Source organism: Hyla sarda, chromosome 4 (assembly GCF_029499605.1).
Source record: "Hyla sarda isolate aHylSar1 chromosome 4, aHylSar1.hap1, whole genome shotgun sequence".
NCBI classification, from domain to species: domain Eukaryota; kingdom Metazoa; phylum Chordata; class Amphibia; order Anura; family Hylidae; genus Hyla; species Hyla sarda.
In genome coordinates this window covers 34,456,569-34,468,890 of record NC_079192.1, presented here as the reverse complement: position 1 = coordinate 34,468,890, position 12,322 = coordinate 34,456,569, and the positions used below count along the sequence as shown (strand labels likewise).

General features: G+C 48.8%; 1 protein-coding gene across 9 annotated transcripts in view; it reads left to right on the top strand.

Annotated features, from left to right (window-relative positions):
* The window catches only part of SMARCA4 (SWI/SNF related, matrix associated, actin dependent regulator of chromatin, subfamily a, member 4), a 60,149-nt gene that overhangs the window by 29,726 nt on the left and 18,101 nt on the right, over positions 1-12,322 (top strand). For 6 of the 9 annotated variants that reach the window (XM_056570492.1, XM_056570483.1, XM_056570484.1 and 3 more), the window contains 10 exons: positions 293-368; positions 473-588; positions 4,557-4,701; positions 4,798-4,961; positions 5,684-5,750; positions 5,835-5,945; positions 6,028-6,270; positions 8,120-8,233; positions 8,482-8,589; positions 8,671-8,757. In XM_056570492.1, coding sequence (XP_056426467.1) covers positions 293-368; positions 473-588; positions 4,557-4,701; positions 4,798-4,961; positions 5,684-5,750; positions 5,835-5,945; positions 6,028-6,270; positions 8,120-8,233; positions 8,482-8,589; positions 8,671-8,757 — 1,231 coding nt within the window. The remainder of the gene's footprint in view (positions 1-292; positions 369-472; positions 589-4,556; positions 4,702-4,797; positions 4,962-5,683; positions 5,751-5,834; positions 5,946-6,027; positions 6,271-8,119; positions 8,234-8,481; positions 8,590-8,670; positions 8,758-12,322) is intronic. The other 3 variants (XM_056570485.1, XM_056570489.1, XM_056570491.1) reach the window with 1 other exon arrangement.

The following is a 12,322-nucleotide window of genomic DNA, read 5'->3' as shown; positions in this document are numbered from 1 at the left end:
TTAAAAAAAAATAATAATAATAATTTCCACCAGAGTACCCCTTTTTAATAGAAGCTGTATAAATCTGTGTACAGTGCGCTGCCTCTAGTGGTTGTCTGTGGGTAGTCACTGTGTGACCATGATTTTATTTATTTTTTTTGGTAAGTTTCTCCCAAGGATCCACTTGGTTGTTTTTGACCAGAAATAGAATGAAAATACAGCTGTGTATGAATGCAGCCTGAACCATAGGTCTCGGGTCTTGTAGTGATCTGATACAAGTTCTCCTAAAATGACTAATTCCTATGCTAAATAGATATGAAGTTGCTCCGAGATCTGACAGCGAGGAGAGTGGATCCGATGAGGAGGAGGAGGTGAGAGATCTGCTTAGAGTGAGTGTGCATCTGTAAAATATACCTCTAAATTATATTATTTGGAGTTCATTCTCCATCTCTTATGTTTATAGCTTTGGTATTAACTTGCTGTCTAATTCCAGGAAGAGGAGGAGCAGACAGCGCCCCCTGTTGCCTCTGTACCTTCAGTGGAGGAGAAGAAGATTCCCAACCCGGATAGTGACGATGTTTCGGAAATCTACGCTCGAGAGATTATCGAGTGAGTTTTGCTACTTGTGGTGTAACGCTGGGGTGTGGATTAAAGGGGTAATCCGGCCAAAAACATCTTATCCCCTATGCAAAGGATAGGGGATAAGATGTCTGATCGCGGGGAGGGGCCCACTGCTGGGACCCTCCAATCTCCCTGCAGCACCTGCATTCTATGCGGGGCTGTGTCTCTAGTTTCGGAAACCGTCACGCAACCTCCCATAGACATGAATGGAGGGGACGTGATGTTACGTCCCCAGTCCCGGAAACCCTGAGGTTTCAAACTGGAGACTCAGCCCCGCATAGAATGCGGGTGCTGCAGAGAGATCGCGGGGGGTCCCAGAATCAGGCCCCCCCCGTGATCAGACATCTTATCCCTTATCCTTTTGGATAGGGAATAAAATGTTTTGGCCCGGAATACCCCTTTAATAGTTCGGGTGCTTGGCTCAAGTCTGGTGATGCTCACCTCTACCCTCAGTATGGAGGCCTAAGAGATGACCCTCTAAAGCAGTGTTTTGCAACAGCTGGAGGCACCCTGGTAGGAAAAGTACAACTCCCAGCATGCCCGGACAGCCAAAGGCTGTTCGGGCATGCTGGGAGTTGTAGTTTTGCAACAGCTGGAGGCACTCTGGTTGAGAAACACTGCTTTAAAGGTTGCTCACAGTTAGTTGGCGGTCTTGCATGTACCATTACTCTCCATTATGGTGAATAGTATAGAAGCAGCTCAAATTATATACATTTTTCCTCCACCTTTTGAGCTGGTTTTGCTGCACCTCTGGTTTTGCTGCCCCTCTTCCTACATGTTGTCAACTATAGGGTGCAACTGAAATTCCAGCTCTGCCTTAGACGTGTATGGCTTCCTTTATACCGCCATAACCACAAGCTCAAAAATGAAGTCCAATGCGCCTCATACAGCGTGTCCACCAAATGAATCCACACTCCCGGATATAGTTTAGCCACGTGCCCCTCATACGCAGTGCAGTGTTTTTCCACCCCATCTACAATACCCTCTTTCCTGCAAATTGAACACTCTTCTTAGGCTGCATCATTATATTCTTTTGTTGAATATGAGCAGAACCGATTATTACTGTATGACGCTGCCACCTGCTGGCCAAATGTTTGAATTCAAACATAATAGGCCAGTGTTCCCCCATCCTGTGGCACTCCTGCTGTTGCAGAACTACAACTCCCCGCATGTCCTGGCTGCCTGCAGATTCTAAAACATTCAAAGAATGTCATTAGAGATGAGCGAACTTACAGTAAATTGGCTCGTAGAGAACCTTGCAAGCTCGGCTGTTGATTACTTTAGTCTACATAAATTAGTTCAGCTTTCCAAGAGCTTCAGTTGCCTGGAAAAGGTTTATACAGACCTAGTAAACCTAAGACTGTCATCCCGGACTTTTCCAGGCAACCAGAGCCCTTGGAAAGCTGAACTAATTTTCGCAGACTAAAGTAATCAACAGCCGAGCTGCGATGTTCTCAATTTACTGTAAGTTCACTCAACTTTAAAAGTAATGTCCAGTTCACCCTTTTTTGAATAAAGTCCACACTACGTGTTAAAGTAGAGAGAACGATGAATCTTGCAGGCGCGGTTTTAAAAACCTTCAGATTTTGTTTTCAGCCTTTTAAATGGCAAATTGCATAATAACTGGTACAAAACAGTGTTTCTGACACCTAAGTATCCTTAAATTAGTTCTGTAATGGAAGAGAACGTATCCCCTATCCAAAGGAAAAGGGGATAAGTTATAGATCACTGGGGGGGTTCCCAGGATCTCTTAAAACAGGGCCCCGGCAGTCTGCTGGAAGGGGACGCGCTGACCCCCGTACGGAGCAGCTGGAGGTGTCCCGGAGGAGCAGACAAAGGATTCGTTGTTGTGGCGCTCACACGGCAGACTTCTTGAAGTGGAAGCAGGAGGAGAATGTGTCTCCATGGTTAATAACCAAAGCGGACAGGTAAGTAAATAAAACAAAGTGCGCTTTATTACATTAAAAGTGAACGGACTACGCGTTGCGAGGGGCTAGACCCCCTCGTCAGGTCCAATGACCTTGAACCTGAGGAAGAGGGATTCTAGCCCCTCGCAATGCGTAGTCCGTTCACTTTTAATGTAATAAAGCGCACTTTGTTTTATTTACTTACCTGTCCGCTTTGGTTATTTACCGTGGAGACACATTCTCCTCCTGCTTCCACTTCAAGAAGCCTGCCGTGTGAGCGCCACAACGACGAATCCTTTGTCTGCTCCTCCGGGACACCTCCAGCTTCCTAGTACCGGTCAGAGATCCTCTCAGACACGGGACCATCCTCGGGCGGCTCCTGACTTTCTATCCCGGATACCGGGTGTATGCGCTACTAGATGTTGTTCTCTTCGTACAACATCCTCAGGTTAGCATAACCTCTAACATCATATCTATAGTTGTTTCCACCGAAGTTACGGCACAAGTGCGCTCCATCTGTTATCTTTCACTGCACTACTTCTTTAACCATAGCGAAGGATGCGTAGGTGCTAGAGACCTGTCATTTTTGAACCAACCATGATGCAATGTCATTTTAAAGGTTGAAAATATAATTTAAAGTTTTTATAAGGTTTCAGCTTGTAAAACTACAACTTCCAGCCTTCAGGAGTCAGGGCCTGTTGGGTGCTAAATCTCTGCCAAAGGGTGGAGAACACAGTAAGGCTATGTTCACAGGCCAGATATTCTACACTGAATTCCACATAAAAATTCTGCCCGAATCTAGGGCCAATACTGCAGGAATTCCATTGAAGTGAATGGGCAATACATTTCTGCAGAATTTTCATACAGAATTCTGTGCAAAAATTTCTGCCATGTGAACATAGCTTAACGGTCAATTATTATGAAACACGAAGTAGGGATCGACCGATTATTGGTATGGCCGACATTATCGGGCAATAATAACGATTTTGGGCATTATCGGTATCGGCAATTACCTTGCCGATAATGCCCCCACCGCACCGCGACCGACCCACCGCACCGTGTCACACCCCCCACCGTAGTGCTGGGCGGTATTACAGTATGTATTTTTGCCCATACCGCTTATACCGGTCGGGCCCCTCCCCCACCCTACGAGTCAATAAAAAAATGAAACTTACCCATAATGGGGGTGGTCCGGGCCATCCATCCTTCCTGTAGTGTCCGGCGGCATTCCGGGTGGAGGGTGAACCGGTCCGGGCTGTCCTCCCGGGGTCATCTTCTCCAATCCGGGCAGGCTTCAGCCTAGTATGCTGCATAGATGCCGTGATGTCATGTGTGTCGCTGTGCAGCGGCGTCTATGCTGCGTTACTAGGACTGAGTCTGCCCGGAGTGGAGAAGATGAGCCCCGGAGAAGGACAGCCCGGACTGGTTCACCCTCCACCCGGAATGCCGCCGGACACTACAGGAAAGAAGGATGGCCCGGACCACCCTGACAGGTAGGGGGAGAGAAGCGGGTGGTAGCGGCGGCGGCGGCCTATGGCACCGCAAAAGCCACTGCAGTGCATTGATTTAAAGCGCCCGCTTTAAATCAATGATCTGCAGCGGTGTCGCAAGGGGATAAATAGCCGATAACTTATACCGGAATATCGGTATATGTTATCGGCTATCGGCCCTAACCACCACCGATTATCGGTATCGGCCCTAAAAAATCGATATCAGTCGATCCCTAACACGAAGTTACCCACACTTGGTCTAGTTTGTATGCATTGGAGGATGTAAGGTTCTGCTTGACATTTAGGGATTACATAACTCCTGGCTGCTATTTGGTTAGCAAGGGGGATTTTTCTTATAGGCTTGAGTGAGAGCTCATTGTTTGGGCTGACCCCCTCTCCCTGTGTGATCATCACTTAAGCACCAGTCTTTTTTTTCCTAATTCCATCACAATAGTAGGAAAGCGATCTCATTCCCTATAGGCGGAAAGCATTCACTTTCTAGAAGTTGTATAGTTTTGGGTTTTCTTTGCATTCTTTGGTGACTCTTCTCTTCCCTCAGGAGTGCCAAGCAGGACGTGGATGACGAGTACAGTCAGCAGGTTGAGGCCGGCCTGCAGTCATACTACGCTGTAGCTCATGCTGTGACTGAGAGGGTAGATAAGCAGTCCACTCTGCTGGTCAATGGAATCCTCAAACAGTACCAGGTAAGCAGATTGGTGTGAAGGGTGACGTAGTGTGCGGATGAGGACAACACAGCAATTCAGTGACATAACGAATGTCACACCGCGTCTTTTCCTCAGATCAAGGGTCTGGAGTGGCTGGTCTCTTTGTACAACAATAACCTGAATGGTATCCTCGCTGATGAAATGGGTCTGGGGAAGACTATTCAGACCATCGCTCTGATCACATACCTCATGGAACACAAGCGCATCAATGGCCCCTTCCTCATCATAGTTCCTTTATCGTGAGTGACTTCATCTACTTGACTTTTCTTTTGTTTCCCACAATATTCTAAAGTTCACACTGTCATACACCTCCGGTAGTTTTTATCAGAGAGGTAGTTTGATGGATAGCGATTTTTCCAATCCCCCAGCTTCATGTCTTGTGGGGGCTTTGATTTATCATGAAGGTCATGGTCTGCAAACTGTGGCCCCTCAGATCTTGCAAAACTAGAACTTTCGGCACGCCTGGACAGTCAATGGCTGTGGTTTTGCAACATCTGGAGGTCCACAGTTTGTAGACCACTGATCTAGGTTGTAAAAGCAATGTTGAAGCTCAGATTACCACTTTTAAATGTAAAACCAATTTCCTCTTTACAGCACAGGGAAATAAGTGTCTAAGTGCTTGGTCCCGGAAATATCCAAAATGCGGCCTGCCTCTTACCTCTAAGTTTTCCACCTTCCAAATGAACTGATCTTGGGAGTGTTGGCCACGCAGATAATGACAGGCTGAAGCGTGTCATTGCTGCAGTTGGCGATTGGTGGAGCAGACATTTACTCCTAAGACCAGTTTGTCTTGGAAGATGGCGGCCAAAGCACTCTGAGGCAAGAGACCGGCCCTGTTCAGTGGTCGGACGTCTGCGATCAGACACTTGTCCCCTATCCTGGTTTTACATAACCAGAATACCAGTTTAATTTCCACTCGTCGCATTCTCCTCTATATGACATTTTTTCTCCTCTCTTTCAGGACACTGTCTAACTGGGTTTATGAGTTTGACAAGTGGGGGCCATCTGTGGTGAAGGTGTCCTACAAGGTAACGCAGGCTATATTTTCACAATTGTGCTTGGTGGGCACTGCCTGTTGGTACATTGTGTGTAACCCTTGTCTCTGCCTGTAGGGGTCTCCTGCTGCTCGTCGCGCTTTTGTTCCTATTCTCCGTAGCGGAAAGTTTAACGTTCTCCTCACTACATATGAATACATTATTAAGGACAAGCACATCCTGGCCAAGGTAAGCGCTGTCATCAATTTTGGCTTTACCTGGTCATCTGTATCGCAAGATTTGCGTCCTAACACTTTATGGTCTTTCTTAGATCCGTTGGAAGTACATGATTGTAGATGAAGGTCACCGCATGAAGAACCATCACTGTAAGCTGACACAGGTCCTTAACACCCATTATGTGGCCCCGCGTCGCTTACTGCTCACCGGGACGCCTCTGCAGAACAAGCTGCCGGAGTTGTGGGCTCTTCTGAACTTCCTGCTCCCGACCATCTTCAAAAGCTGCAGCACCTTTGAGCAGTGGTTCAATGCTCCTTTTGCCATGACTGGAGAGAAGGTATGGGGGGGGAGGGGGAATCCACTTACCTTCCTGTTTGACTGACTGACTAGTAAACCCTTTTGTGGAGGAAGATGCCATTGGGCTACCCAGCAGCTAAAGAGAACTTTCCTAATGTACTCTTATAGCCTCTGTCTTTCTCTTTCTATTTTAATTAGGGATCTTCACAGGCGTAACTTGTAGCTTCAGGGCCCCAATGCTAAATCTGCAACGGGGCCTTGTGTCTGAGAGCCATTTAAAATGCTGAGTTTTCTTATAGGGCAATGGTGCCTTTGGGTCCCCTTAAGCATCAAGGCCCCAGTGCAGCTAATACCCCTGCTTCCCCTATACTTACCCTTCTGGCTGTCTGGTATCCCTTATAGGGTCACAAGCTGAATTATGAGCATTTGTATGACAACATGAGACTTGTATCTACTCTATTTGTTAGGAGTGGAGGGGTCTGTAGGAGCCATGTCCTGCAATGCTTTGTTCCACTCATCGATTAGACTCTGGAAGGGACAGACCAAACAGCACTCAAAGTATTTCGGCTTATAGTATTCTAGGGGTCAAAAAGTTAAATTACGTGTATTGAAGCAACCCCTTCTCCTGAAAACGGGATGCTGACATATACGGTTAACTGGAGCAGCAGACCCCATTCGCTTTGATTGCAGAACGAAGTCCCCCCTAGTGACCTATAAGGACGGATCTGCTATTTTAGGCAGGCTGTTGTGCTTATAAAATAGCTCGTATGTCCAGAAAGGAGGCACTTAGTGACTGTTTGGCCATAGAAGTGAATGGGGTCCGATGCGCCCTATAACAGCATATGTCTGCATCCTGTTTTCTCCAGGTTGCTGACTGATATGGTTAACTGGGTCCGTAAAGTAACCGTATTTACAGACGAGGTGTGTGCTCTGTAATCTTCTGTTCCTAAAAAGCAGAAGCCGCCTTTGATCCTTGGTGCTCAGTCCTGGCTGCTATAGAAACAGCTGTGCAGAACTTGACACTGATGTCATCTTGGCAGGATTCACTGCAAACTGCTCTGAGACCTGAGTCACTGCGTGACCTGAATTTGCAGCTACTTGTCTTCCAAGAATTCGCTCATCTAGTTCTGAACAGTCTCCAGGGGATTGGGCCAATGCTTTGAATATGGGATGTGAGGGGAGTGATCTTTTCTTGCGCTAAAGCATCCCATAGGTTTGTGTGTGTGTGTGTATATATAGATAGATAGATCTCTGCAGTCATTTCCCCCCTTATGTGGTCTTTAACCCCTTAGCAACGCAGGATGTATATTTACGTCCTGCGCCGGCTCCCACGATATAACGCGGGGTCACGTGGTGACCCCCCCCCCCCCCCCCCGGTCATATCTGGTCATCCCGGCGGCCATCAACGGCTGGGACCCACTGCTAATACAGGACCTCATCGATTTGGATTTTTGGGTAAAGTGACTAATGTCACTGCAAAGTAGAATTGGTGGTGCAAAAAATAAGCCATAATATGAATTTTTAGGTGGAAAATTTGGAAGGGTTATGACTTTTAAAAGGTAAGGAGGAAAAAACGAAAAATGCAAAAACTGAAAATCGCGGAGTCCTTAAGGGGTTAAAAGGGTAATTTCCCAATTTTCCTAAAAGGCAACATTTTATCAAGGGCTTTTTAGTTCCTTATGCTGCTTAATAGCTTAAAAAAAAAAAAAAAAAAAAAAAAACCCCAAGAAGCTTGAGGAGTTTTGCTCCATAATGTATGGCCTATGGCTGTCCAGGCATGCTGGGAGTGGTAGTTTTGCAACAGCTGGAAGCACACTGGTTACGTAACACTGATCTAAGGGATGTATTGGGTAGATATGGTTTATCTGACTTCAGGTCTTGTTTTCCAGGTGGATCTAAATGAAGAAGAAACCATCCTGATCATCCGCCGTCTGCACAAGGTGCTGCGTCCCTTCTTACTGCGCAGACTAAAGAAGGAGGTGGAGGCTCAGCTGCCAGAGAAGGTAAGTAGTCCTCAGTCCTTGGGACTGCCACCACTATACTGAAACATGTTAGAAATATCAAAGCCCCTGCGCTTGGTGCCTCCTCAAGTGTTTCAAAACCAGGCTGTCTCTACACAGCAAAAGCTAATCCAGTCATTGGGAGTATATACATATAGGAGCCTCACTGAATGGCCATTACTTGTTCAGTTTCCTATACGGGGGTATTGTGTGAAAATTATACATGAATGACTGTTGCCTTCAATCTTTAGGTGGAATATGTGATCAAATGTGACATGTCTGCATTACAAAGGGTCTTGTACAGGCACATGCAGGCCAAGGGCATTCTCCTCACAGACGGATCAGAGAAGGACAAAAAGGTAACTGTTCTGCCACAGTGTAATGATCATATCGGTGCACTGCCATGTCAGTCTCATGGAATGTAACTCTTCTTCTCACAGGGTAAAGGTGGTACCAAGACCCTCATGAATACCATTATGCAGCTTAGAAAAATCTGCAACCACCCATACATGTTCCAACACATAGAGGTAAGTGGTCTAAAGGTGACGTGAGCTTTACATAAAGCAAGAGATAGTGAAAGAAACTGGTTACAGCAAAGGCTTTGTGTCCGGTATTGCTTGTAGGGAATGCGTCAAGCTTTTCATGTTTAACATATTTTCTTGGTCGGCTCCATTGGGGGGGACACAGAGACCCTGAGTATATCTTGCTGACACTAGGCAAAGAAAGAAAGTCGGCCCCACATGGCAGGATATACCCCGCCTACGGACTCTGAGCTAATCAGTTTTATCTTAGTGTCTTTAGAGCTCTCCAGACCTGGTCTTTTGCTTTTTTATTTTCTAGTCAGGGACATATATTTAGTTTTTTTTCTTTTTTCTCTCTTTCAGGTGGGGGTTCAGGAGCATGGCACGCACTGTTCCCCCATATGTGATGAAGGGGCACAGGAATACAGTATGCACTGTTAACCCCTTCCCACCACCTGCCAGCACCTGGGGTTGGGGTTGTACCTTGGGTCCAGGGTCTCGCTGTTTCAGCCCGGCATGATGCAAGTGTTACCTAGCTGGCTGAAGACTGTCGGGTCTCTCTCAGGGGGAGGGTGATTACTGTAGGCTGCGGCCCGCTCGCTCATTATAGCTCCACCCACTTTGTCTCAGGGCTCCCTCCTCCCCCCCCCCCCCCCCCACTGGCCTGTAAGGTGATAGCGCACTTCAGGGGGGGGGGGGGGGGGGGGTTCATTTTCCAGGCACCACCCTTCTCTCCTCCAATGGGCTTCCTGGAGGTCCATGCTGGCTACTGCAGCACCTCCCCCCCTCCTTATAGAGGGTCAGTACCTCCTTATCTCCTTCCCTTCCTGTGCGGACAGAGTAGCTGCTCCTCCTCTCAGCTGCAGCCTGCTTCTCCTGACTGAACCGAGTGGTTGCTCTTCTCAGCTATCCCCACCTCTCCATCGTGGGACACAGGACCTGGGTGATATTGCTCCAATTATTTTCTGCTGACTCGGTCCATTTTCTTACTCCTATGTCCGACCCTAGACCCGAACATCCCCCCCCCCCCCCCCCCCAGACAGGTGACTGCAGCCCTAGTCACTTATTACTCTTGTGTGGGCTGCAAAAGCAAAATGCCTTGTGGCCCTGCGGAATCCACCTGCCCTGCCTGCACAACTGCACACCCCAGCCCTCCTGGTCCTTTCACCCAGTATGTCCTTCAATACGTGCGGGTTCTGCTCCCCCTCCTCCCTTTCTCAGTCTATTTCCGATCTGGTGCGGGTCTCCGGTTCCGTTGTTACGGCCTTGGAACGTTCTTCCTTGCGCCCACCCTCCAGGGAGACTCGCTCAGTCTCGCCTAACACCCCTTTCGGGTGATCTCACAAGTGCCCTAAGGTGTTGTCCTCTGGCTCTTCTCCAGAACCCTGAGCTCGGGACAGGTGGTCTCCTCCTGAGTCTCGCTCCTCTTCCCCGACATCCCGGCAGCGCCCCCGTTCGAGGGGCCGCTCTCCTGGTCGCCGTTCTAGGTTTCCAGCTTTACGTGCCAGGTCCGCCTCTCCTTCATCTAAGGCTGCTTCCACCCGCTCCCGTTCTCCTGGGGAGCTGGAAGATGAGGCGTCGGGTTCTGCCTCTGATCCAGAGGACCGAACCAGCATGTCCGACATGGTGGACAGCCCGCTGTTAGCCATCAAACACCTTTCGCTTGGAGGACCCCAGAACTTCGGACCTAGCTCCAGAAGTTTCCTTCCACTGCTCCAGTCTCTCTCCTAAAGTAATCAGCTCTCATTCAGAATTTGACACATTACTGGAAGCGGCATGGAAGCATCCAGAGAAACACGACTAAGGGACTTTGATTGCGGAAGGGACAACGCCGCCCACTGTGGATCCCCTGGTTTCCCGCCTGTCAAGACTACTTGTGCTCTGCTTCCTTGCAGTCTGGGCGCTGTACGGCTTTTGCTACAGGTTACCTAGTGGCGATTTGTTGCTTCATGTGGCTCAAAGCCTGGGATGCCAACGCTGCTTCAAAAAAAAAAATCTCACGGAACTTCCTTTCTCCGGGACCCAGCTCTTCCGAAAACGCCTGGACGAGATGATCTCAGAGGCTACTGGAGGTAAGAGTTCCTTATTACCGCAGATCAAGTCCCATCGTACCAATTCCCGCCAGAAGTGTACCTCCTTTCAGTCCTTTGGTTTGGGTCAGGCAGCAAGGCCAGTGTCCTTACAGGATAGGAAGGCTCCTACCTTCAAGGCACATTCTTCCTGGAAGTTGGATAACCAATCAGGCTGCTTTGCAGCCAAGTCAGGCACCCGTAAGTCTCCCTCCGCCTGAAGGGGCGCCCCCACCCGGAAATTCTTTTCGGGTGGGTGGTTGTCCCTATTCTGGGACGTTTGGCTTGCTCGGGTGCAAGACTCTTGGGTCCGAGATATTGTTTCCGACAGCTATCTGATCGAGTTTTTCCTTTCCAAGGGACCGCTTACCCAGGGTCCTGAGGAAGCTCAAGGCAGAAGGCGTCTCCACCATTCTCGTGGTTCCAAACTGGCCCAGGCGCGCGCGTGGTACACTGATGTCGTTTGCCTTGTTGCCAACGTACCACTGTGTTTCCTAGTTCGTCCCTACCTGCTCACTGTGTCCCCTTTGCCAACCCAGTTTGCTGTCGCTGCATTTGACGGCATGGCGGTTGAAACTGCGGTTCTGAGGGCCAGAGGGTTCTCTCCCCATGGTGATCCGCACCATGATCAAGGCTCGCAAGCCTTCCTCTGCAAAGATTTATCACTGTACTTGGAGGTCTTACTTCCGATGGTGTGAGTCTCAATCCATCTCACCCGGTCGTCTTCTCCCTTCTGCGCCTGCTGTCCTTTCTACAGTCTGGAGCAACGTTTGGCCCGCAGTTCTCTTAAGGGTCAGGTGTCTGCTCTCTCCATCCTTTTTCAGTGCCCTCTGGCGTCCGATCCTCACATCCGCACCTATCTACAGAGCGTGGCTCATGCGGCTCCATTGTACAGATCCCTCACTCCTCCGTGGGATTTGAATCTGTTTTTTGGTGCTTTACAGGGTGCTCCATTTGAACCTCTCAAAGACGTCTTTGTGTCCTTTCCTCGTTGCGGTCACTTCCATCCGGAGGGTCTCTGAGCTGGTGTCTCTCTCCTGCAGTTCCCCATATTTGGTCCTGCATCAGGACAAAGTTGTTTTCTGGCCCATCCCCAACGTTTTACCTAAGGTGGTCACTTAAATGAGGATATCGTCCTCCCTTCCTTTTGCCCCTCTCTGTCCCATCCCAAGGAACGCTTGCTTCATTGTCTTGACGTGGTTCGGGCTGTCTGGATCTACCTTTCGGTCACTTCCTCTTTCTGTCAGTGTGACTCCTTTGTGCTTCCGGAGGGTCATCGTAAGGAACTTCTCGCTTCCAAGACGACCATTTTGTGGTGGATTCGTTCTGCCATCTCGAAAGCTTACTGCTGCAAAGGAAAGATTCTGCCCTTTAGGGTCTCGGCTCATTCCACTCATTCCTTCAGAGCCACCTGGGCTCTCTGCAACAGGGCTTCAGCCTTACAGGTCTGTAAGGCGGCCACCTAGTCGTCCTTGCACACCTTTACCAAATTTTACCAGGTG